This window comes from Nycticebus coucang, chromosome 9 (assembly GCF_027406575.1).
Source record: "Nycticebus coucang isolate mNycCou1 chromosome 9, mNycCou1.pri, whole genome shotgun sequence".
NCBI lineage: Eukaryota > Metazoa > Chordata > Mammalia > Primates > Lorisidae > Nycticebus > Nycticebus coucang.
The window spans coordinates 116,485,995-116,511,369 of NC_069788.1; the positions used below are offsets into that span (position 1 = coordinate 116,485,995).

Consider the following 25,375-nt stretch of genomic DNA (forward strand, 5'->3'; position numbering starts at 1 on the left):
GAAGCAAGTGAGCCTCTATGGTCCAAGGGCTCTTCGCGTTGCGCACCCGGCGACTTCCGGCGGCTCCTCTCGCGGGGATTGGCTGTTGGCGGCGTTGCGGCTAAGCTCGTGTAGCGGCGGCGGTGTGTTTCGGAGCTGCAGCGAGGAGTTTGGCGCCATGGTGAGAAAGGCCTCAGCGGCTACCCGAGCTCCAGCCTTCAGGCCGACCCCAGCCCCGTACATCTTTCTATCCCCATACCCATGCAGCGCGAGAGTGCTGCTTCCCGCCCTTCCAGCTCGTAGGTCGGTCCTTCCCGCCGCGGAGACGCCGGGCCTGACTCTAGGCCCCGGAGCCCGTGTCCGCCCTCTGGTTGCGCGCCCGCCTGACTGGAGCGAGGTGTTCGTCAGCATGACGGACGCGCTTTTTCTCCCGATTGCTACTTGATGGAGGAAGGTGTGGGGATTGTGCTCTTTCCCTCCAAACGCTCTAGCCTATTGTAGGAACAATGGCCAAAGGATGTCTAGCAATCCTTTCCCGAAGCTGACAGATGGAACGTACTATACCCAGCATGTGGTCCAGGAGGGGCCGTATTTGCTTGTAGCATGCTTTCTTAGCTATTTCCTTTTGTTTAACCGTGCTCTGCCTCCCTCCCCGCCTTTGTACCTTTTCCCCCGCATTTTTAGATCTCCCCCTTCCAGGTGCCTCATTGGTGTTTCCGTAATTCACAATTCTGTTTTTACCCTTATTGATAGTCTTATGGAGTTGGAGACTGAAAAAATAGTCCCAGCTCAGAATCCGAGACCCTTAAAATCTGTCCCGGGTCTTCCCAGTAAGAAGAAAATGACTAAAATTCATTTGGGAGGTGTTGTGATCGTTGAAAAATTGGTAACAGGAAAGCACTGCCACTTAAAAATAACTGTTTTGACCACAATTTTTAAATTATAGTCATGTTCTTAGTAGTTTTTAATCCTTGTCTTTAAACGGTAAGTATTGGAATTGTAAACTTTGCCCACAGGTTCATTTTAAGACAAGATACTTCGTATAAAAAAACAACATGCTGTGTAACCATTTCCATGTGTTAACGTTTCAAATAAATTAGTGTTTTAATTTGTATTAGAATAAGAATAAAATCAATATAGTAGCAATTAGTATTGCTAGTGTATTGGGCAAGATCTGTTGCAAGACTGCTGCTGTGGTTTCTATAAATTATTATTATTTTTTTTCAACAAATGGCCTATCCAAACAGCTTTTTTTGAGTGGCTAACTTATTGAAACTATATAACAAATCTAATGTAATGCTTTCTGTGGCTTTTGATCACTGGTGAGCAAAGGCTCTGACTGCCTTCAGGACATAATACGTGAGACTAACCTTTTATCTCACACTCTCACATTTTTAGTTGAAATGATTCGGGGTTTATTTTATTTATTTATTTATTTTTGAGACAGTCTCACTATGTCATCCTGGGTAGAGTGCGGTGGTGTCACAGCTCACAGCAACCTCCAATTCCTGGGCTTAAGCGATTTTCTTGCCTCAGCCTCCCAAGTAGCTGGGACTACAGGCGCCCACCACAACATCCCGCTATTTTGTTGTTGTTCTTGTTGCAGCTGTCATTGATTTCTTTTCTTTTTAGCCAGCTGGGAGCAGGACCCACTGAGCTACGGGTACTGCCCCCCCCCCACCTTTTTTTTAGACAAGTCTCACTGTGTCTCCCTCAGTAGAGTACGGTGGCCTCACAGGAACCTCAAACTCTTAGGTTTAAGCGATTCTCTTGCCTCAGCCTCCCAAGTATGTGGGACGACAGGCGTTCGCCACGACACCCACCACAACGCCCGGCTATTTTTTGTTGCAGTTGTCACTGTTGTTTAACTGGCCAGGGCCAGCTTCGTACCTGCCAACCTCGGTGTATGTGGCTGGCCCTGTAACCACTGTGCTACAACCACCTAGCCAATATTTGTTTGTTTGTTTGTTTTTTAAACAGAATCTCAGTCACCCTAGGGTTGAGTGCTGTGGAGCTGTATCTCATGGAAGGTTCAAACTTTTGGGATCAAGTGATTCTCATGCCTCAGACTCTCAAGTAGCTGGGACTACTGGAGCTCACCACAAACACCTGTCTATTTTTAGAGATGGGGTCTCACTCTTGTTCAGGCTGGTCTCAAACTCCTGAGCTCAGGCATCTCCCCACCTTAGCCTCCTAGAATGCTGGTATTACAGACGTGAGCCTTGCGCCGGATCCCATGATTCAGTTCTTAATAGAAGTATGATGACCCTTTGCTTTGCATATAGTGTCATTGTTTATACAAAAAGTCTAGACTTCTCTATTTCAGTTACAGTTTTTTGACAGTTAAAAATTGTCACTTCCTGGGTGGCACCTGTGGCTCAAGGAGTAGGGCACCAGTCCCATATACCGGAGATGGCGGGTTCAAACCCAGCCCCGGTCAAAAACTGAAAATAAATAAATAAATAAAATAATACTAATTAAAAAAAATTGTCTCTTCAGGGCCGCACCTGTGGCTCAGTGAGTAGGGCGCCACCCCCATATACCAAGGGTGGTGGGTTTGAACTCAGCCCTGGCCAAATTGCAACAAAAAAATAGCTGGGCATTGTGTCAGGCGCCTGTAGTCCCAGGTACTCCAGAGGCTAAGGCAAGAGAATCGCTTAAGCCCAAGAGCTGGAGGTTGCTGTGAGCTGTGACACCACAGCACTCTACCGAGGGTGACAAAGTGAGACTGTCTCTTAAAAAAAAAAATTGTCACTTCAAAACAGTTTGGGTGTCTTGTCCTTATGAGATTTTTATTTTTTGTTTTTTGGCTGAAAATACAAGTACAGCAAAAGACAAAATATGTGAATAGTTTGGGGGTTTATAATTGGGTTTACAATTGAGTTGCATTATGCTTCTGTTTAATTAGTTATTGGATGGGGGCATAATTTCAATAGACCAATGATTTTCAGCCAGGCTACATTTTGCTCCCCAAAGGACATATGGCAAGGTCTGGAGACATTTTTGATTGTCATTACTTGTAGGAGAGGGTATTAATTTAGTGGGTGGAGGCCAGGATATTGCCCATCATCCTACAATGCACAAGACAATTGCCACAGCAAAAAATCATCCAGCCCGAAATGTGATACAAGCAGTCCCCAAGTAACAAACATCTGACTGACACATGACTTGTACTTACAGATAATAGGTAGATGTACCTGTTCCAACTTACATACAAATTCAACGTAAGAACAAACCTACACAACCTCTTGCTCATAACGTGGGGACTGCCTGTTTAACTAAAGTTGAAAAACCCTGAGCATAGCCTACTAATGAAACCCTTGAAAAACCCTACTAATGAAAACATGTTCCCCAGTAAACATGAGGTGGAAGAAGACACGTGTATCTTCTGTTTTTCAGGCATATTCACATTTTTTTGTAGTGTGATTGCCTAACCATTTTGTGTGATTCTAGTGTTTATGTGATTTTGGTATGTGATTATCATTTAAGGCAAGTCATCTAGGTGAATAGTTTTATGGATTTTTTTAAGAAATGCTATGTATTAATTTTACATTGCTAATTTATGCCTTATTGTTAAGAGTCTAAACCTTGGGTAAATTGTAACTCTGCTTTTGGACTAAGGTAGGGAAAAACCTTGGTTGATGCGATGCTTGCAGTGATTATAGTGTTTCCCTTTCCTTTCATCACCCCTTTGGAATTTTTATTAGGAGCTTAATCTGGAGATAGAAAGGGATCAGTGGTGACAGAAAACCTATGCAGGTTTATACTCTATTTGGGAGGAAAGAATTTTTTTTTTTTTTTTTTTTCGTAGAGACAGAGTTTCACTTTATGGCCCTAGGTAGAGTGCCATGGCATCACATAGCTCACAGCAACCTCCAACTCTTGGGCTTGAGCGATTCTCTTGCCTCAGCCTCCCAAGTAGCTGGGACTACAGGTGCCCACCACAATACCCGGCTTTTTTTTTGTTTTTGTTTTTGCAGTTCAGCCGGGGCCGGGTTTGAACCCGCCACCCTCGGTATTTGGGGCTGGCACCCTACCAACTGAGCCACAGGTGCCGCCCGAAAGAATTTTTTTTAAAAAGCAGTACAAGGTAGCTTATGCTGAGTAATTGGCACGCACTAAGTGCAATAGGATTGGAGAAAGCAGTTATAAAGAACCGTGAGGCAAGGGAGACTTTACAGAGGAGTTGTGAATCCAGCTAGCTTCCACATTTGGACAAAGGCCTAAACATTGTAGGAAGAACACCCTAATTGTGTTTTAATAACTAAAAATTATTATGTCATAAATGGGGATCTTGTATTAGACTATGAATTTCTCAAATGTAAGGTGGACACTTATATTGAAATCACATTTTTCCCCTGCAGTCTCACACCATTTTGCTGGTACAGCCTACTAAGAGACCAGAAGGCAGAACTTATGCTGACTATGAATCTGTGAATGAGTGCATGGAAGGTGAGTTTAGAAATCATTGAAATATTTTTTCTCCTCACATTCACTTTTAAAAATTTCTCACTGAGGAACTGGGTTTGCTTTTTAGAATTGTTAATTTGAGCAAGGAAAGTAGATATTTCGGACAGGCCATATTTGTTGAATATTTCAAACAATTATATATATACTGTCCTCCTTGCTACAAGTATTACCTTTTCTTTTAAAAATTAATTTATTTATTTTTTAGAGAAAGTGTATCACCCAGGGTGGAGTGTAGTAGCACTATTATTTTTATTTATTTATTTGTAGGCCCCAGTAGAGTGTCGTGGTATCATAGCTCACAGCAACCTCAAACTCCTGAGCTTAAGCTATTCTCTTGCCGCAGCCTCCCAAATAGCTGGGATTACAGATGGCCGCCACAACACCCAGCTATTTTTAGAGGTGGGGTCTCATTCTGGCTCAGCTGGTCTCAAACTCCTGAGCTCAGGCAGTCCTCCCACCTTGGCCTGCCAGAGTGCTGGGATTATAGGCGCATGGGCCACCTCGCCTGGCCTCAGCTAATATTTTTAATGTTTTTAGAGACAGGTTTAGCTATGTTGTCTAGGTCTCCTGACCCCCCCCAAGCAATCCTCCCAAAGTGCTGAGATTATAGGTACGAGCCACCACACCTAGCATACTATTACTTTTTTTAATTAAACTCGTGTATATAAAAAATGACTTTGCAAAGTTCCTTATTGTTTTATAAATCTTCTGTTATGTGTTTTTATATGTTATATGTTGTTAGATTAGTGAATCTTTTATATCCCTTGTATGTTATGGTTAAACTCAACCACTATAGAGTTGTTAAGGCAGACCCTGGAGATTCCTTTCGAACCTAATAGTTTGCTTAATAAACAAACATTACAGCTGTTGAAATGTTATATCCTATAAAACTATTGTTAGAAAATAAAATAAGCTCAGAAAATAGAGGCAAATGGAACCAAATCAGTATAATTTATTGTGCATTTGATAAGCTGATACCACCCTTTAAGGTGACTGTTAGCTTTTAATATTTCTTTATTAAGTAAACCATTAGATGAGAGCACTTAGATGGATGTTCACAGATTGGGTTTGTTCTTGTGTTTAATCATTACATCAAATAAACAAGTTGTGTGCACACCCAACATCCTTTTTGGAAAATTGTTCGCTCTTCTTCCTATAAAGATTTTTATAGTAACTTTATTTTTACCACAAGGCATTTCTCTAAATCTGTTGATGATTCAGAACTAACTGCATTAGACTTAAAACCTATATAAAGCCAACAATGGGGAGACCTGTGAATAATAAATATCTCTATTTGTAATAAATAGAGATAGCTTCTAAGTACCTGTGCTAGTCCTGGGTGCTATCAAATTCTGCTCTGATTTTAAAGAACAAGGTACTGATCTCTTTCAGGTCCCTTCCTTTGCTGACATTCTTTCCTTCCATTGAAATGTACTTTCTGGGCGGTGTCTATAGCTCACTGGATAGGGCATTGGCCACGTACACCAAGGCTGGTGGGTTCAAACCGGCCCAGGCCAGTTAAAATTATGACAACTGCAGGGGAGAGGGTGAGGGGAGATAATTGATGGGACCACGCCTATGGGCAGAGTACATGTGGAATTTACTAGGTGTAGAATATAAATGTTTTAACACAATAACTAAGAAAATGCCATGAAGGCTATGTTAACTAGTTTGATGAAAATATTTCAAATTGTATATAAAACCACATCGTACCCCATGATTGCATTGATGTACACCACTATGATTTAATTAAAAAAAATTAGTGACAACTGCAACAAAAAAATATATAGCTGGGCGTTGTGGTGGGTGCTTGTAGTCCCAGCTACTTGGAAGGCTGAGGCAAGAGAATCGCTTCAGCCCAAGAGTTTGAGGTTGCTAGGAGCTATGATGCCACAGCACTCTACTGAGGGCAACAGCTTGAAACTGTCTCAAAAAAAAAAAAAAAAAAGTACTTTCTGTACAGGCTCCTTTAGAGGATTGTTACCTTACCTGTATTTCATGTTTAGTCTTTGATCCTGCAGTACCCTTTAGAAATCTTTGATTTTAGTAAACCCTAACTTTTTAGTAATTAGTATAATTTATTTCTACTTTATTTTTAGGTTATAGACAAACTACAGGGTTTTATTACTCCCTTTCTCCGCCCCTGCACAGTTTCCTCTATTTTTGTTAACATCTTGCATTGGTGTGGTACATTTGTTACAGTGATGATTGATACACTGATACAGTATTATTATTAACTGAAGTTTATCATTTACATTAGAGTCCATTCTTTGTGTGGTATAATTCTATGTGTTTTGCCAAATGTATGATGTCGTGGGTTCAAGTTACAGTATCAGACAGAATAGTTTCACTGCCCTGCCCTAAAAATCCCCTCTGCCCAACCTAATTATCTCTTCCTACCCCACCTCCCCAGCCCCTGACAATCACTCAGCTTTTTTTTGTTTGTTTTTTTGAGACAAAGCCTCAAGCTGTCGCCCTGGGTAAAGTGCTGTGGCATCACAGCTCACAGCAACCTCCAACTCCTGGGCTTAAGCGATGCTCCTGCCTCCGCCTCCCAAGTAGCTGGCACTACAGGCGCCCACCACAATGCCCGGCTGTTTTTTGGTTGCTGCTGTCATTGGGCCAGGGCTGGATTCGAACCCGCCAGCTCAGGTGTATGTGGCTGGCGCCTTAGCCACTTGAGCCACAGGCGCCGAGCCAATCACTCAGCTTTTTATTGTCTCCACAGTTTTGCTTTTTCCAGAATGTTGGAATCATTACTATATGTAGCCTTTGCAGACTGTCTTCTTCTACTTAACAATATGCATTTAAGGTTCCTCCATGTCTTTCATGACTTGACAGCTCCTTTTTCTTTTTAATTAGTATGGTGACTTATTTTCCATTAAAAGCTAAAACAAAAGATGTTATAAATATCAAATCAGTTCTCACTTGGTATTGCCAAATGGTAATTTTCTTATTCTGTTTTTCTTTCTTGTAGTAGAGCTTTTCCTCCTTGACTCACCTCAGTTTTTTAAATTAATAGACTTAAGAGCAATTTTAGGTTTATGGAAAAATTGATTAGAAAACACAGACTTCTGGGCGGCGCCTGTGGCTCAGTCGGTAAGGCGCCAGCCCCATATACCGAGGGTGGCGGTTTCAAACCCGGCCCCGGCCAAACTGCAACCAAAAAATAGCCGGGCGTTGTGGCGGGCGCCTGTGGTCCCAGCTGCTCTGGAGGCTGAGGCAAGAGAATCGCTTAAGCCCAGGAGTTGGAGGTTGCTGTGAGCTGTGTGAGGCCACGGCACTACCGAGGGCCATAAAGTGAGACTCTGTCTCTACAAAAAAAAAAAGAAAACACAGACTTCCACTGTATTCTTCCTTCCCTCCCCACTCCTAGCTTCCTCTGTTACCACATTTTGATTAGTGTGAGGCATTGTTGCAGTGATGAACCAATATTGATGTATTACTAACTAAGGGCATATGTACAAAAACATGTATCTACTATGATTATATCATAAGAATAATTTCACTACTGAAGATCCTCTGTGCCCCACACCCACACCTATACCTATGTACCTCATTCTCCCCAATCCCCTGACAGCTACTGATCTTTTTACATTCTCTGTACTTTGTCTTTTCTACAACGTAATGTTGGAGTTAAACTAAGTATGAAGCTTTTTTAGATTGGATTCTTTTACAATGTGCTATGAAGGCTTTCCCACATTTTTTGTGGCATTATAGTTCATTTTCTTAATCACAGAATAATATTCAGTTGTATGAATGTACCATAGTTTGGTTATTATTTAACCTATTAAAGACATCTTGGTTACTTCTGGGCTTGTTTGGTTTCTCAGTTTCTGGCAATTATGACTAAAGCTGTTAAAAACATTCATGTGCAGGTTTTTGTGTGGACCTACATTTTCAGATTACTTGAGTAAATACATAGGAGCATGATTGCTGGATCTTGTGGTAAGACTGTTTCCTTTGTAAGGAACTGTCAAACTGACCTTAGAAGTGGCTGTATTGACGTGGCTCAAGCGGCTAAGGCACCAGCCACATACATCTGAGCTGGTGGGTTCAAATCCATCCCGGGCTCGCCAAACAACAATGACGGCAGCAACCAAAAAATAGCTGGGCCTTGTGGTGGGTACCTGTAGTCCCAGCTACTTGGGAGGCAGAGGCAGGAGACTCGCTTGAGACCAGGAGTTGGAGGTTGCTGTGAGCTGTGATGTCACAGCACTTTACCCAGGGTGACAGCTTGAGGCTCTGTCTCAAAAAAAAAAAAAAAGAAGTGACTGTATTATTGTGCATTCCCACCAGCAATGAATAAGTTTGCAGGCCTTTGTCAGTTTCAGATTTTAGCCATTTCAGTAGGTGTGTAGTGGTATCTCATTTTTTATTTTTGAGAAAGAGTCTCACTTTGTTGCTCTCAGTAGAGTGCTGTAGCATCGCAGCTCACAGCAACCTCCAACTCTTGGGCTTAAGCAATTCTCTTGCCTCAGCCTCCCAAGTAGCTAGGACTACAGGTGCCCACCACAACAGCCAGCTATTCATTTATTTATTTATTTTATTTTTAGAGACAGAGTTTTGCTTTATCGTCCACAGTAGAGTGCTTGGGCATCACACAGCTCACAGCAACCTCCTACCTGCCATCCTCGGTATATGGGGCCAGCGCTTTGCCCAATGAGCCACAAGTGCCCCCCTATTTTTTTTTTTTTTTCTTTTTTGTAGTTGTCATTATTTAACAGGCCCTGGCTGGGTTCAAACCCATCAGCCCTGGTGTGTGTGGCCAGCATCCTAACCACTGAGCTAGGGGCACTGAGCCAGTATCTCATTTTTTTAAATTGGCAATTCACTAATGACATTCAATGTTGAGTTTTTTTGTTTTTTTGTTTTTTTTTTTTGTGGTTTTTGGCCGGGGCTGGGTTTGAACCCGCCACCTCCGGCATATGGGACCGGCGCCCTACTCCTTGAGCCACAGGCGCCGCGCTGACATTCAATGTTGAGCTTCTTTTCATATGCTTGTTAGCTATCTGTACATCTTTTTTTTTTTTTTTTGATACTGAGCCTCAAGCTGTCACCCTGGGTAGATGTCAGATTGAAGAAGCCATTGCCTAATTGAAAGTCACAAAGATTAATGCCTATATTTTCTTCTAAAAGTTTTATAGTTTTGATTCTTTTTTAAGTTTCTGATGTATTTTAAATGAATTTTTATATAGAATGCAAAGTTGGGTCCTGTTTTATTCTTTTGCATGTGACTATCAAATAATCTTAATATCATTTGTTGAAAAGACCATTAAGACTGTCCTTTTTTTTTTTTTTTTTTTTTTTGAGACAGAGTCTCACTATATATCACCTTCAGTAGAGTGCGTGGCATCACAGCAACTTCCAACTCTTGGGCTTAAGTGATTTTCTTGCCTCAGCCTCCCACGTAGCTGGGACTACAGGTCCAGCTAATTTTTGTTGTAGTTGTCATGGTTGTTTTAGCTGGCCCAGTGTTCAAACCTGCCAACCTTGGTGTATGTGGCTGGTGCCGTAACCACTGTGCTACAGGCGCTGAGCCAGGACTGTCCTTTCTTCATTGAATTGTTTTGACACCCTTGTCTGAGATCAGTTGAGCTTCTATTTCTGCTTGTTCGTTTTTATTCCATTGATCTATACATACCATGTATGACTTTGTTTCTCCAAGAGACAAGGTCTTGCTCTGTTGCCCAGGCTGGAGCATAGTGGCATGATCGTAGCTCATGGTAGCCTCCAACTCAAGTAATCCACCTGTTTGAGCCTCCCAAATAGCTGGGACTTGCCATAAGGCTTTTGTTTTTGTTTTTTTGAGATAGAGTCTCACTATATCACCCTCAGTAGAGGGCCATGGCATCACAGTTCACAGCAACCTCCAATTATTGGGCTTAAAGCGATTCTCTTGCCTCAGCCTCCCAAGTAGCTGGGACTGCTGGCGCCTGGTTATATTTTTGTTGCAGTTGTTTAGCTGCCCCAAGCCGGGTTCGAACCCACCACCCTCGGTGTATGTGGCTGGCGCTGTGACCACTGTGCTATGGGTGCCAAGCCTTGTTTTTGTTTTTTCTCGATGTGTTGCCCAGGTTGGTGTCCAATTCCTGGCCTCAAGTGATCCTCCCATCTCAGCCTCCCAAAATTCTGGGATTGCAGGCATGACTCATCATGCCTGGGCATATATGCCTATCCTGGATGGTGCCTGTGGCTCCAAGGAGTGAGGCACCTGCTCCATATGCCAGAGGTGATGGGTTCAAACCCAGCCCAGCCAGAAACTGCCACAAAAAAAAAGAAAAATGCCTATCTTTATGCCCCTTCCACACTCTCTCGATTGCAGTAGTTTTGTAGCACTAAATTTTGAAATCAGAACGTGTATATCCTGACTTCATTCTTTGAGATTATTTGGGTATCCTGAGTTTGCGTCAAATTCGAGTCACCTGCTCAGCTTCTTAAAAGCAGCATACATTTTGTTAGAGAATGCATCGAATCTATAAGTCATGGGAGTGTGTTGCCATCTTTTTGTTGTTGTTTTTTTTTTAATAGAAATGGGCTCTTGCTCTTGGTCTTGCTCAAGCTGGTCTTGAAATCCTGATCTCAGGCAATCTTCCCCCTCAGCCTCCCAGAGTGCTAGGATTATAGTCCTGTTCCCAGCCTGGTGTTGCCGTCTAAATATTGTTCTAACACATGAATACAGGATGTTATTCTGTTTATTTAGGACTTTATTTTCAACGACATAGTAGTTTTCAGTGTAGTCCTGTGATGCCTTTGTTAAATTTCTTTTTTTTTCAGACAGAGCCTCAAGCTGTGCCCTGGGTAGAGTGCCGTGGTGTCACAGCTCACAACAACCTCAAACTCTTGGGCTTAAGTGATTCTCTTGCCTTAGCCTCCCAAGTAGCTGGGACTGCAGGTGCCCTCCACAATGCCCAGCTATTTTTTGTTGTTGTTGTTGCAATTGTCGTTGTTTTAGCTGGCCTGGGCCAGGTTCGAACCCTCCAGCCTCGGTATATGTGGCCAGCACGGGCACTGCCATTGTTAAATTTATTTCTAATCAATTTATTATTTTTATATGCTGTTGTAAATGGAGCTGTTTTCTTTTTCCTTTTTGAGAGAGAGTCTCACTCTGCCCCAGGCTGAAATGCTATGGTATCACAGCTTACAGCAACATCAAACTCCTCGGCTCAAGCAGTCCTCTTGCCTTGGCCTCCCAGAAGCTAGGGCTACAGGCATTGTGCCACCACACCCAGCTAGTTTTTCTGCTTTTAGTAGAAAAAATGGGGGTCTCACTCTTGCTCAGGCGGGGCTTGAACTCTTGAGCTCAAGCACTCCACCCACTTCAGCCTCCCAGAATGCCAGGATTATAGGCAAGAGTCACAGTGCCTGGCCTGGAGTTGTTTCATTTCAAACTGTTTATTGCTAGGGTATGGAAATATGATTGATTTTCATATGTTGATCCTGTATCTTGCATCTCTGCTGCACTCATTTATTCTGCTGTTTTTTTGGTAGTTTCTTCAGGATTTTCTGTCTGCAAGATCATGTTATTTGTGAATAGAGATAGTTATACTTCTTCCTTTCTGATCTGAATACCTGTTATTTTTTTCTTGCCTAATTGTCCTGGCTAGAAACAAATTGTCTAGTACAATGTTGAATAGAAGTGGTAAGAGTAGATATTCCAGTGTTCTTCCTAATCATAGCAGAAAAGCATCCAGTCTTTCACCATTAATTATGATGGTAGCTCTAGATCAATGCCTTTTTTTAAGATGAGCAATGAATTTATTTTCCTGGTTTTTACTTCCTATCCATTTAGTAACTCCTATGATACTCTGTGATCACAGGGTAGTGTATCAATAGCAATCAAAAATCCTAAGATAGTTGCTTGATAGTTCTATGGTTGAATACTGATTTTTTTTTTTATTAAGAGATTTATGAAATTAATTTGAAGGTTCATAAAGAGCCTGTGTATACAGTACAGGACATGTTTTTTACAGAAAACTAGTATTTACATTAGAGCAATTACTTGCTTGCTACTTGCACTAATGATTTAAGTATGTTATTTCGAGTAATTGTTACAACTCTGTGAAGAAGTACTATTGCTTTCCCTGTTTGACAGTCAAGATTCAGTGGATGGAGTCATTTGCCCAAGGTTTCACAAGTAATAAAATTTAGAGCTGGAATTTAGGTCTCTCTGAATCCAGAGTCTAGGATCGTAAATGACATACTAGGATAATCTCTGCCTTACAAACTTTATTGTAATTTTTTACTTGGTGGCTTTAGGAAGAGTTACTGAAAAAACCTGATAGGGGCCAGTCAAGGTGACTCACCTGTAATCCTAGTACTCTCAGAGGCCGGGGTGGGTAGATTAGTTGAGCTCGGAAGTTCAAGACCAGCCTGAGCAAGAGTGAAACCCCATCTCTAAAAAAATAGCCAGGTGTTGTGGGGGACTGTAGTCCCAGCTTCTTGGGAGGCTGAGGCAAGAGGATCACTTGAGCCCAAGAGTTGGAGGTTACTGTGAGCTACAATGTGATGGCACTCTACCAGGGAGGCCAGAAAGTGAGACTGTCACAAAAGAAAAAAACAAAGGCTGGGTGAAGTGGCTCATGCCTGTAATACTAGCACCTTGGTAGGCCAAGGCAGGTTGATGCTTGAGCTCATGAGTTGAAGACCAGCCTGAGCAAAAGTGAAACCCCCATCTCTACTAAAAGGGGGAAAAAAAAAAATAGAAAAACTGAGGCAGGAAGATCGCTTGAGCCCAAAAGTTGGAGGTTGCTGTGAGCTGTGACGCCACAGCATTACCACATTCTACCCAGGGCAACAGCTGGAGAGTCTGTCTCTAAAAACAAAAAAAATACTGTTGAGACCCACGATGTTATTTGTTTGAGCCAACAGAAGATAAGTCTTTAAAGTCTCTGGAGCTCCAGTGGTTTGAAGTAGTCATTTTATAATTAATATACAAATAGCAGCATTCTGGTGAATTTATAAAATTTTTTAAAATTTGCTGGCATCCGTAATTAAAACGAAAGTGCTTTTCCCAGCCCTGCTTTATTAAAGTGAATATTAACATAACAACATTACTCATATCTAGACATTTATGCAATTATAAAATCTCAGTTTTTTCCCCCCACCCTCTTGCAGGTGTTTGTAAAATGTATGAAGAACATCTGAAGAGAATGAATCCCAACAGTCCCTCTATTACATATGATATCAGTCAGTTGTTTGATTTTATCGATGACCTGGCAGACCTCAGCTGTCTGGTGTAAGTATTAGCCACCGTATCTCGTCTTTTTTTACTGTTTACCTGTCTCTTTGAAGTGATTTATGGTGTTGGGAGCTCACGATGTACCTGACACTGATCCTTGCATTTTGTATAGTACATATACAGTAGAACCTCTGTAAGTTGACCACTGAAGGGACTGTAACAAACTGGTCAACGTATGGAAGTGGTCAATATAAGGAACTAGGCCTACTGTACTGATACATACATGTCCAGTCTATGAAAATTGCATTTATGGGCGGCGCCTGTGGCTCAGTGAGTAGGGCGCCGGCCCCATATGCCGAGGGTGGCGGGTTCGGACCCAGCCCCGGCCAAACTGCAACAAAAAAATAGCCGGGCGTTGTGGCGGGCGCCTGTAGTCCCAGCTGCTCAGGAGGCTGAGGCAAGAGAATCGCGTAAGCCCAAGAGTTAGAGGTTGCTGTGAGCCGTGTGACGCCACGGCACTCTACCTGAGGGCAGTACAGTGAGACTCTGTCTCTACAAAAAAAAAAAAAAAAGAAAGAAAATTGCATTTATTATTATAATTTGACATAATAGTATTTAGTTGGTTAAAGATTTTATATTAAGTGGCTTTTTTTAAATTAGTAGGTGTAGGGAGGTGGTAACTGTGGAGCTTCTACTGTAAATCATAAAGTTGGCAGCTTAAAGCCAAAGGCACAGGAAAGTCTTAAAAACTTTGCTAATTGATGCAGTTAGTATTCAGAGAGGATGCCAGTTAAGAAGTTCTGTGTTCTCAGGGCGGCGCCTGTGGCTCAAGGTTTAGGGCGCCAGCCCCATATTCCACGGGTGGCGGGTTCAAGTCTGGCCCCAGCCAAAACTGCAAAAAAAAAATAAAAAAGTTCTGTGTTCTGGGCACAGCCCTTAGCTCATTGGGTAGGGCGGCAGCCACATATACCGAGGCTGGCAGGTTCAAACACAGCCTGGGCCAGCTAAGGCAGCAATGACAACTGCAATAACAACAAAAAAAAATAGCCAGGCGTTGTGGCGGGCGCCTGTAGTCCTAGCTACTTGGGAGGCTGAGGCAAGAGAATCGCTTAAGCCCAAGAGTTGGAGGTTGCTGCCAGCTGTGATGCCACGGCACTCTACTCAGGGCAACAGCTTGAGACTCTGTCTCAAAAAAAGAAAAAAAGTTCTGTGCTCTGATTCTTTCTTCCTTATACCCAGTAATCTTAGTTTTTTTCCCTTTATAGTTTTTGTCCTGAAGCAGTTAGTTTTGGATTAACACTCAGATTATCCTCAGACCGGATGTGGTAGCTCACACCTATAATCCAAATACTCTGGGAGGCCAAAGCATGTGGATTGCCTGAGCTCAGGTGTTCTAGACCAGCCTGAGCAAGAGTGAGACCCCATCTCTAAAACCAGCCAGGTGTTGTGATGGGTGCCTATAGTCCCAGCTTCTTGGGAGGCTGAGGCAAGAGGATCACTTGAGCCCAGGACTTTGACGTTCCTGTGAGCTATGACACCACTGCACTCTACCCAGGGTGACAAAGTAAGACTATCTTTAAAAGAAAAAAAAAAAAGATTATTCTCTTTATATTACATTAAAAATAAATATATATATGATATATGTAAGGCTGAAATTGAATTGTAGTCCTAGCCTATATAAACATGTATGTTTGGGTATGTTAGAATGAGATTTGTTTGGACTCATGTTTTCTATTCTTAGATTTATTAAATTTAAATTTTTTTCTAACAATGTATTATCATAATTGTATTAATAATCTATTTGTTACCAAAGACCAGAAAGTGTTACTTTAGACTTACATAATCTTCTCAACATTGGTAAATGGAAACTAAATGTAAATACAGCTCGTTTAATAGACGAAAATAGAAATACCTTATGATGAGACGACATTTAATCACCAGGTACTTCAATACTTACTACATGCCAGGGAAACTTCTGGTGCAGTGGTAAAAGCCATACATGTCCTAGTCCTGCTCACAGGCACTTCCTGCATCACAGTTGGACCTTGGAACCCAGCTTTGCCTTGCTCTCCCCCCTAAAGGTTCCTGAAAACATTCATGTTGAAAACATGAATTTCCTTTTTGAGTCTTGTTTTCTACACCTGTTCATTGTGTTTCGGTTAAGCCGATTTGCTTTGCTCATTCAAAACATTGAAGTGATCCATTTCTAGTCTTTAACAAAATATGTTAATATAAAAGTTTTTATTATTTAAATGTAAATAAGCTCAGAAAACTATAATAGGCCCACAGAGCTACAAGTATTATTAGGCTGTTAGTTTCTGATTCCTGTAGTTGATCTGCTGTTTGTGAGACATCCCTTAGTATCCTCAGGTAATTGGTTCCAGGACCCCTGTGTATACTAAAATTTGCAGATGTTCAGGTCACTTAAATAAAAGTGGCATAGTACTTGCATATAACCTATAATCATTTTCTCATGTACTTACATCATCTCTAGATTATATTTTATTTATTTTGAGTGCCAATCGTATACTAAGTTTTAGGCATAATTAAAAGAAGTTAAACACCATCAAGGGAAATAGAGCCAGGTTGGGGAATAAGGAGGACCTGGAAGATGGACTTTCAGTCTTACTTAGGATAACCAGGAAATGGTTCACCAAAATGGTGATGTTTGGTTTCAGACTTAGATAAGAGCATAATAAGCTAAGCTATAGCTATGCAGCTATAGGAAAAACAGACCAGATAGAGGGGCCAAGGTGTAGGAGTTCTGAGGCAGGAATGTGCCTCAGATTTGAAATAACTAAGGAAATTAGTTTGGGGGCAGGGGATTGTGGAAGTGCAGGGAGCTATGATATCCCAGAAGCCAATGCAGAAGCATTACTAATAGGCGAAATAAATGATTGAGAATTGATCCCTGAATTTGGCACTGTGGAAGTCTTTAGCAACTTCCAAAGCAATTGTGGTAGAGTGACAATATAATAGACTTTTAATAGATTTCTGTGGGTTTAAGAGAATAAGAGAAATTACAGGCAGCCAACATAGGCAGTTTCGTTGTTTGTTTTGTTTTTTTGAAGAATTTTGCTCAAAGGAACAGAGAAATGGGTTTATGGCTAGAGGAGGAAATGGCTTTTTTTTTTTGGAGACAGAGTCTCACTTTATGGCCCTCGTTAGAGTGCCATGGCATCACACAGCTCACAGCAACCTCCAACTCCTGGGCTTAAGCGATTCTCTTGCCTCAGCCTCCCAAGTAGCTGGGACTACAGGTGCCCGCCACAACGCCCAGCTATTTTTTGGTTGCAGTTCAGCCGGGGTCGGGTTTGAACCCGCCACCCTCGGTATATGGGGCCGGCGCCTTACCAACTGAGCCACAGGCGCCACCCTTTTTTTTTTTACTAAGACAAGCGTCTCACTCTTGTTTCCCAGGCTAGTGCTGTGGTGTCACCTTAGCTCACAGCAACTTTAAATTCCTGGGTCCAAGTGATCCTCCTGCCTCAGCCTTCTGAGTAGCTGGGAATACAGGCACCTGCCTAGCTAATTTTTTCTATTTTTAGTAAAGGCAGTGTCTGTCTCTTGCTCAGACTATTCTTGAACTTCTGAGCTAAAAGGATCCTCCCTCCTCATCTTCCCAAAGAGGTAGGATCACAAGAAGGAGCTACCACACCTGGCCTTGGAGAATTAGTAAAAAATTTTGCTGAAGGTTGAGGGAACAGCAAAGGACTGAATGACCATAAGATGTAATCGGTGTAAAGATAGTTAATTGTGGGTCCCACTGAGTCAAAGGATTGCCAAAGTTGGAGTATTATTAGAAAGTGGTCATTAGAGGGCGGCGCCTGTGGCTCAAAAGAGTAGGGCGCCGGCCCCATATGCTGGCGGTGGCGGGTTCAAACCCAGCCCCCACCAGAAACTACCAAAAAAAAGAAAGAAAGAAAAGAAAGTGGTCATTAGAGAATGAGATGTTTGAAATTGGGAGATTGATGTTGCTAGTAATGTCAAGATCTAGGGATCTAGCCTGGAAGGATACTAAAAAGATGAAAAACTCGGGAGGCTGAGGCAGGAGAATCGCCTAAGCCCAGGAGTTGGAGGTTGCTGTGAGCTGTGTGACGCCACGGCACTCTACCGAGGGCCATAAAGTGAAACTCTGTCTCTACAAAAAAAAAAAAGGATGAAAAACTGAAGCAAGAGGGGCAGTGCCCGTTGCTCAGTAGGTAGGGTGCTGGCCACATACACTGTGGCTGGCTGGTTGGAACCCATCCCGGGGCCAGATAAAATACTAATGACAACCGAAACAAAAAAAATAGCCAAGCATTGTGGCAGACACCTGTAGTCGCAGCTACTTGGGAGACTGAGGCAAAAGAATTGCTTAAGCCCCCGAGTTTGAGGTTGCTGTGAGTTATGACACCCCAGTAGTCTAGCCAGGGTGACCGAGTAAGACTGTCTCAAATAAATTAATTAATTAAAGAGTTACAAAAATATACTGTATTTTTTGTGATGATTATTATCATTATTTATAATAATGGGTCTTACATAGTATTTTAAATATGTGGTTAATTTTAAGCTTAATTTTTCCTTAACCGTAAACCTGTGCATGTGTGTATATACACACATCAACCAGGGCACATATGGCCTATGTTTGAAAAAGGATTTAGGATGGTGTAACCGTTTATTTGCATTGAAAGCGTACTTCTTTTTTTTTTTTAAGACAGTGTTTATTGGATAGTTCTATGATTATGGTACTTTCTTTTATCACTTTTGTGTGTGTGTGTGTGTGTGTGTGTGTGTGTGTGTGTGTGTGTGTGTGTGTGTGTGTGTGTGTGTGTGTGTGTGTGTGTGTGTGTTTGAACCCGCCACCTCCGGCATATGGGACCGGCGCGCCCTACTCCTTGAGCCACAGGCGCCACCCAAAAGCATACTTCTTGATCTTTACTTTTACTTTCTCCTTGATCTTTACTTTCTCCTTATCTCCTGGTTGAGTAGTTGTCCAACACATTTATATAATTTTTTAATCAATTTACAGGTAAGTATTGTATAATGTACATTGTGAAATTCATTTTTCTGTACTATTAAAAATCAATAAAGATGCAATTTATGGAAATAAATGGACATGGATGACTCCTAGTCACTTAAATATGAAACTCTGATTGTGCCATTGACAGAAATAAGGTAGTGGCTTTAATTCTAGCTATTCCCCACTGGCCTTGAAAAGATTTATTTCAATTAGGTTTCCTAGATAAAAAATCATTTTATTTGCTGATGAAGCTAAAAAATGTATATGAATGTTAAATATGAATTGCTAGTTCACTATGTATCATCTAAAAATAAAACCTGTTATCTGTCTGTGTTATAAGGAATATGTATCCAACAAATGTGCCTTCTTTGGAAATACTGATTAAATTGATTCTTCTTGATTAAAAAATAAATAAAATAGTTGATCATTTCTAAAATCTAGATGATTCTAGTTCCCAAGACTACTTGTGAGCATGGAGCACTTGCCTGGCATAGCAGTGTCAGGTAGAAGGCAAGAATCCCATTTCTTACTAAAGTCCAGGGCAGTTTTAGTTTTTAATTACAATATATGTATTCTTGAAGTTAACATAAGTAGAATGATGTGAATTTAAATTTCCACAAGTGAGATAAATTGTACTTTTAACCAATAAAATTTTTTTATGTTCTTGACACTATGAAAATTATACAAAGTCTTAACAGTTATAGGGGACATTCTACAAATATGTCATTAATAACGGTATAACTTTTCTTTTTTTCTTTGAGACAGAGTCTTACTTTGTCCCCTATGGTAGAGTGTCGTGGCGTCATAGCTCACAGCAACCTCAAACTCTTGGGCATAAGCGATTCTTTTGCCTCAGCCTTCCAAGTAGCTGGGACTTTTTTTTTTGTTAGAGACAGAGTCTCACTTTGTCACCCTTGGTAAAGTGCTGTTGTGTCACAGCTCATAGCAACTTCCAGCTCTTAGGCTTAGGTGATTCTCTTGCCAGGTTCAAACCTGCCACCCTCGGTATATGGGGCCAGCCGGCACCCTACTCATTGAGCCACAGGCGCTGCCCCAGTATAACGTTTCTTAACTTTTTCCTTTAAATGGAAACCAGAATCATCTAGCATCGTACAAAGATTTTTTTTTTGAGACAAGAGCCTCAAGCTGTCGCCCTGGGTAGAGTGCATGGCATCACAGCTCCCAGCAACCTCCAACTCCTGGGCTCAAGCGATTCTCCTGCCTCTGCCTCCCAAGTAGCTGGGACTACGGGCGCCCACCACAACACCCGGCTATTTTTTGGTTGTGGCCGTCTTTGTTGTTTGACAGGCCCAGGTTGGATTTGAACCCACCAGCTCAGGTGTATGTGACTGGCACCTTAGCCGCTTGAGCCACAGACGCCAAGCCTGTAAAACAATTTTTTAGTATAGTATTTGCATGATTAAAGCAAAATAAGGGAAAGACTTCGTTATCCCTAGGTAATTCTTTATAGCTACAGTTCAGATAATATAGAAAAGAGATTAATATTAATCGATAGTGTTTTAATAGTCTATCTAAAAATCTACAAGCTGGCTCAGCACCCATAGCATAACCACCCATAGTGGTTATGGCACCAGACACATACACCAAGCCTGGCGGGTTCGAACCCAGTTTGGACCAGCTAAACAGCAGTAACAACTGCAACCCCAAAATAGCCGAGTGTTGCAGGTGCTTGTAGTCCCAGCTACTTGGGAGGCTGAAGCAAGAGAATCGCTTAAGCCCAAGAGTTGGAGGTTGCTGTGAGCTGTGATGCCACCACACTCTACCAAGGGTGACATAGTGAGACTCTGTCTCTAAAAAATAAAATAAAAATCTAGGGCGGCGCCTGTGGCTCAGTGAGTAGGGCGCCGGCCCCATATGCCAAAGGTGGGTTCAAGCCCAGCCCCGGCCAAATTGCAACAACAAAAAAAATAAAATAAAATAAAAATCTACAAGCTTTAGCTATATATGTTTCTATTTCAAATATTGAAACCTTTTTGGCGTCTGGAAACTTTAGAGATCAATTTTAGGACTTAGAACCATTTTCACCCATAACTTTAAAAATCAGGGTATTGCTTCCCATGAGGTCACAGCACATCTTGATCAAGGATTGGGATTTTGGGCTGTTACTTTTCAGAGCAGAGGTTGGATCCTTTTTTTTTTTTTCCAGTTTTAGCCGGGGCTGGGTATCCATCACACCCGGTATATGGGGCCGGCACCCTACTCCTTGAGCCACAGGTGCCGCCCAGCTATTTTTTGGTTGCAGCCATCATTGTTGTTTGGGGGACCTGGGTTGGATTCAAACCTGCCAGCTCAGGCGTATATAGCTGGCACCCTGGCCACTTGAGCCACAGGCACCAAGCCTATTGTGTACTTTTTACTTCTGTTAAATTTACATGGCAAGTGACCTAGGACTTTTAAAAATTACTTGAAGAAAAGAAAATAGTTTAGTAGGAAATGGATTAAATAAGATTCTGCTTTGTTACATGACTAAACCTAGGGCAAATGGAATAGATACTGATAATAAAATTTAGGCATGGAGAAAATTTTTATTTTATGTACTTAAAGACAGAATGTGAATTTTTTTTCAGAATTTCCTGATCTGTACATTTTTTGATAAGCTTTTTATAAGATGAAAATATGAGATTTTAATATGCAGGCTTTCCTGTTAAAGACAGAAGGGACATTTTCATCTTCAGTTATTGGAACCAGTAGGTCTTTCTGATTAGGAAGACAGCTTGGTGTCAGTAAAGGTACTGCTGCTTTTTCTGCTCAGACCCACAGCTTCTGTCCCAAAGTAAATCTGCATTCATTGACTATAAAGATTCATCTATGCCAACAACTAAGGAATATTGTTAATATGTTTAACATTTGATCATTTCATTTTCAAGTGCTAGCTGAGTTGGAAAATTGTAAGTTGGTGTATTCCGAAATGTACACAAGCCAGAGTCATTTGGTGGGCAGAGTGTCTAAATAAGCCTGTCGCACTCAGATACAACAGTTCTGAGAAATTCTATTCCTGTAGTTCTTTTCTGATGTTGATGTAAATATTGTAGTCTGTTCTGCCACATCTTAGACTATTTTAGCATTATTAATTTAGAAGGAAGGACTAGAATATTCAAAGAAAATTATTTCACTTTTTAGAATACTTTTCCTCGTAACAAAAGGACATTACTAGTAAAAAGCCATTATTTAATTTGTTCAAGCAATTTGTAAGATGGAAAGCTTGTGCTTTTTTTTTTTTTTTTTTTAATTTCAGCTTCCTTGTTCATTCTTCTTCGTTTGAAGTACTCTTTTTTTTGTTGTTGTTCATTTTCTTCTTCCTCTGGCGATGTTTTTGATGTTAGTAGAGACAGGGGTCTTACTCTGGCTCACTACTGTTCATACTGGTCTCGAACCTCTGAGCTCAGGCAATCCACCCGCCTCGGCCCCTCGCAGCTCTGGGACTACAGGCGTGAGCCACCACGCCCAGCCAAGCTTGTGCATTTTTAGTAAACCAGATTCTGACTTTATCATTTAGAAGAAAAACATGCCTTCATTGTAGAAAGCTTCCTACTTTGTTTCCCTTGCCAAAAATTGGAGTGTAGGTTTCTGGCTTAGTGGTTAGCAGTGAGGACTTTGGAGTCAGAAGCATTCAGACTATCTACTGTTTGCCCAACATCGCATAGTTAATAAGTTGCTTCACTTTCCTGAGCCTCTGTTATTTAAAAGAGATAACTGTACCTACTCACGGGGTTGTAAAAATGAGTTAATTTGGATAAGCACTTAAAGCAATACCTAGTACTTGGTGACATCTTAACATAAGTATTTTATATATTTTTTTGCTATGAAGTTAAAAAATGAAATTTCTGGGTAAAAATGAGATAATAATTGATGATTCAGATGTATCTTTTCAGGCTAAGAGGACCTATAAAGGTAAACTGTGTCACTGATAATCTCTCAGGGGCTGTGCTGTGTCCCCACCAGATGGTGCACATAGCTTTGAAACACTGTGGAGTGTTTTGTGTCTGTCTAATCTCTGGTTGCTTATTGTCTGCTGTTTTTATACTACAGCTTTAGTTTGGGCCTCCAAAAATGAATTTATTCCCTAACTAGCTAGATTTCAGTTTTCTGTCAGCTGGAATGTCTTCCTTTTTTTTTTTGTTTATTTTCTATTTGAGTCCTGTAAAGATAACTTGAATGGCTGCCCTTCTTTTCTGATTAGAGACATTGTGGGACTTAGTGTGTTTTCTGATAGTCCTCCATAGGCTCTAGTATTATTAATTTTAAAAAGCAAATCTTAACTGGGTGCAGTGGCTCACGCCTGTAATCCTAGCAACTTGGGAGGCTGAGGCGGATGGATTGCCTGAGCTCGTGGGTTTAAGACCAGCCTGAGCCAAAGTGAGACCTCAACTCGAAAAATAGCCAGGGGTGGCGCCTGTGGCTCAAAGGAGTTGGGTGCCGGCCCCTGCCAAAAACTGTAAAAAAAAAAAAAAAAAGAAAGAAAGAAAGAAAAATAGCCAGGCGTGTGGTGGGTGCCTATAGTCTCAGCTACTTGGGAGGCTGAGGCAAGAGAACTCTTCAGCCCAAGAGTTTGAGGTTGCTGTGAGCTGTGACACTACAGTACTCTACTGAGGACAATAAAGTGAGACTCTGTAAAAGCAGATTTTAAAACACAGATTATAAGATTTCCTTCTCTTAATACTTTATAGAAGGGGCAGCGCCTGTGGCTCAAAGGAGTAGGGCTCCATCCCCATAAACTGAAGGTGGAGAATTCAAACCCAGCCCGAGCCAAAAAAGACTTTATAGAAGAAATACCAGCAAGAAATCTTTGTTGTACTGGCATGTTTTTAAAGGATTTTTAGTTAATTAAAAATAAACTTAGCAATTCTAAAGTTTTTACTGGTTTTTGTTTTCTAATAACTAAAGAAACCATAACAAAAGAAATTATATAGGACAAAAAACATCATTTCTGGGCATACTCTTTTTTTTTTTTTTTTTTTTTTTTTTGAGACAGAGCCTCAAGCTGTTACCCTGGGTATAGTGCTGTGGCATTACAGCTCACAGCAACCTCCAACTCCTGGGCTCAAGTGTGTCTCCTGCCTCCGCCTCCCAAGTAGCTGGGACTACTAGGCGCCTGCCACACACCTGGCTATTTTTTGATTGCAGCTGTCATTGTTGTTTGGCCGGCCAGGCTGGATTCGAACCCACCAGCTCAGGTGTATGTGGCTAGCGCCTTAGCCACTTGAGCCACAGGCACCGAGCCTCTGGTCATACTCTTAACATGTTCAGCTTTTTTTTTTTTTTTTTTGCCCAGGCTGGGGTGCAGAAACATAATCACAGGTTACTACAGCCTCAAACTCTTGAGTTAAGCAATCCTCCTACTTCAGTCTCCTGAAGAGCTGGGATTATAGATGCAAGCCACTGCATCCAGCTATAGAGCATTTAACTCAAGAGATCTAAGTGTTGATTTCTTTCTATGCTGTAAGATTGTGCTGTGTAATCTGAAGTTCGTATGGTTTAAAATCCACAACTATGTAAATAGCTCTCTGAACTTTTCATTAAGTCCATCGATGGAAATAAGCACACCTATGCCATTATTGGGTGGTTACTATTTGGGTCTTTAAGCGCATGATGGTAATTGACCACTGTAACTTTGCCTATTGCCTTTCTGTTCTTCAGTTACCGAGCTGATACCCAGACATACCAGCCTTATAACAAAGACTGGATTAAAGAGAAGATCTACGTGCTCCTTCGTCGGCAGGCCCAACAGGCCGGGAAATAATTAAGTTGGAAACAACAGGGGGGTGGGGGTGGGCTTGGAACACAGGTGTGTACAGCGTGCTGTAGTGGAAGTTTTGTATTATAGTAATCCTGTTTCCATTTTGTTACACTCTAGCCAAGATTGAAGATATTAGATGAAATGTGAGGCTCTTATTCAATCTGAAACCCCCATTGCCCCTACCCTTTTTTTCTTTTTCTGTTTTTTTTTTGTTTTGTTTTGTTTTTGTTTTTTTACTTAAACATTTTTATGATGATTTAGATAAAGTTGTTCTTTGTCAGCTGATATTGGTTCCAGTCCTTCAGACTGTTCATACCTGCTTTATAACATTCACTGTACTAACCTGTCTTCAGGATGGGGTGGGGACGTGGTTAACAGTTATGTGGAGATAAAGTCTTAGTGACAAATAAATGTTGTTTAGTTATATTTTCTCCCCGAGTGATTTTTCTTGTCTCCTAACATTGCATTTTCTTGCAAAGCTTTTATCAGTTTGAACCATCAGGATGCCACACAAAGAATGTGAAGAAAGTTTATGTATGTGCTGAACACATTTTGCTGTGGTTGATGTAATATGCTTTTTCCTCACTTTTCCAGCATTTGAGTGAATCTTAATTGTACCTCCTGTTTGTACTTGCTGTTGATGCAAACACTGTGAAAGGCTTTCTGGTGATACAGCTTGTCTGCGGCGGCAGCCGGGTTAGTTCCTTTGCTTTGTTGGAATACTCTTTCTGGGAGGTTCTTGTGCCCTTCTGAGAGCCTTCAGCAATTGAATATAGTTAGGTACTATTGATGGAAGCTACTTGTATAAGGGTGAGGGGAAGAGCACAACAAAGTACAAGATAAGCTTACTGTTAACGTAGAGAATGTGGCCATGTTGTGGTTTCAACATGTATTGTACTTCCAGTCAGCAAATACATAACACTACCTGATTCTGCTATCATCACTCCACCAGTAGCCAATAATATCTTTTTGTTTACATAAAACA

At 41.4% G+C, this 25,375-nt stretch overlaps 1 protein-coding gene across 1 annotated transcript; it reads left to right on the forward strand.

The window, feature by feature from the left end:
• Positions 1 to 62: 62 nt before the first annotated feature.
• ERH (ERH mRNA splicing and mitosis factor) lies at positions 63 to 24,816 on the forward strand. The gene is made up of 4 exons (XM_053601287.1): positions 63 to 160; positions 4,344 to 4,431; positions 13,567 to 13,687; positions 24,291 to 24,816. Exons 1-4 carry the CDS (start codon positions 158 to 160, stop codon positions 24,391 to 24,393), a joined length of 315 nt encoding a protein of 104 aa, XP_053457262.1. The 5' UTR covers positions 63 to 157; the 3' UTR covers positions 24,394 to 24,816.
• The last annotated feature ends 559 nt before the right edge of the window (positions 24,817 to 25,375 follow it).

Excerpts from the sequence above, each read along its gene's own strand:
- ERH (XM_053601287.1), top strand. Across the intron at positions 4,432-13,566 it reads TGTGAATGAGTGCATGGAAG|GTGTTTGTAAAATGTATGAA; the intron begins GTGAGTTTAGAA and ends ACCCTCTTGCAG. Across the intron at positions 13,688-24,290 it reads GCAGACCTCAGCTGTCTGGT|TTACCGAGCTGATACCCAGA; the intron begins GTAAGTATTAGC and ends TCTGTTCTTCAG.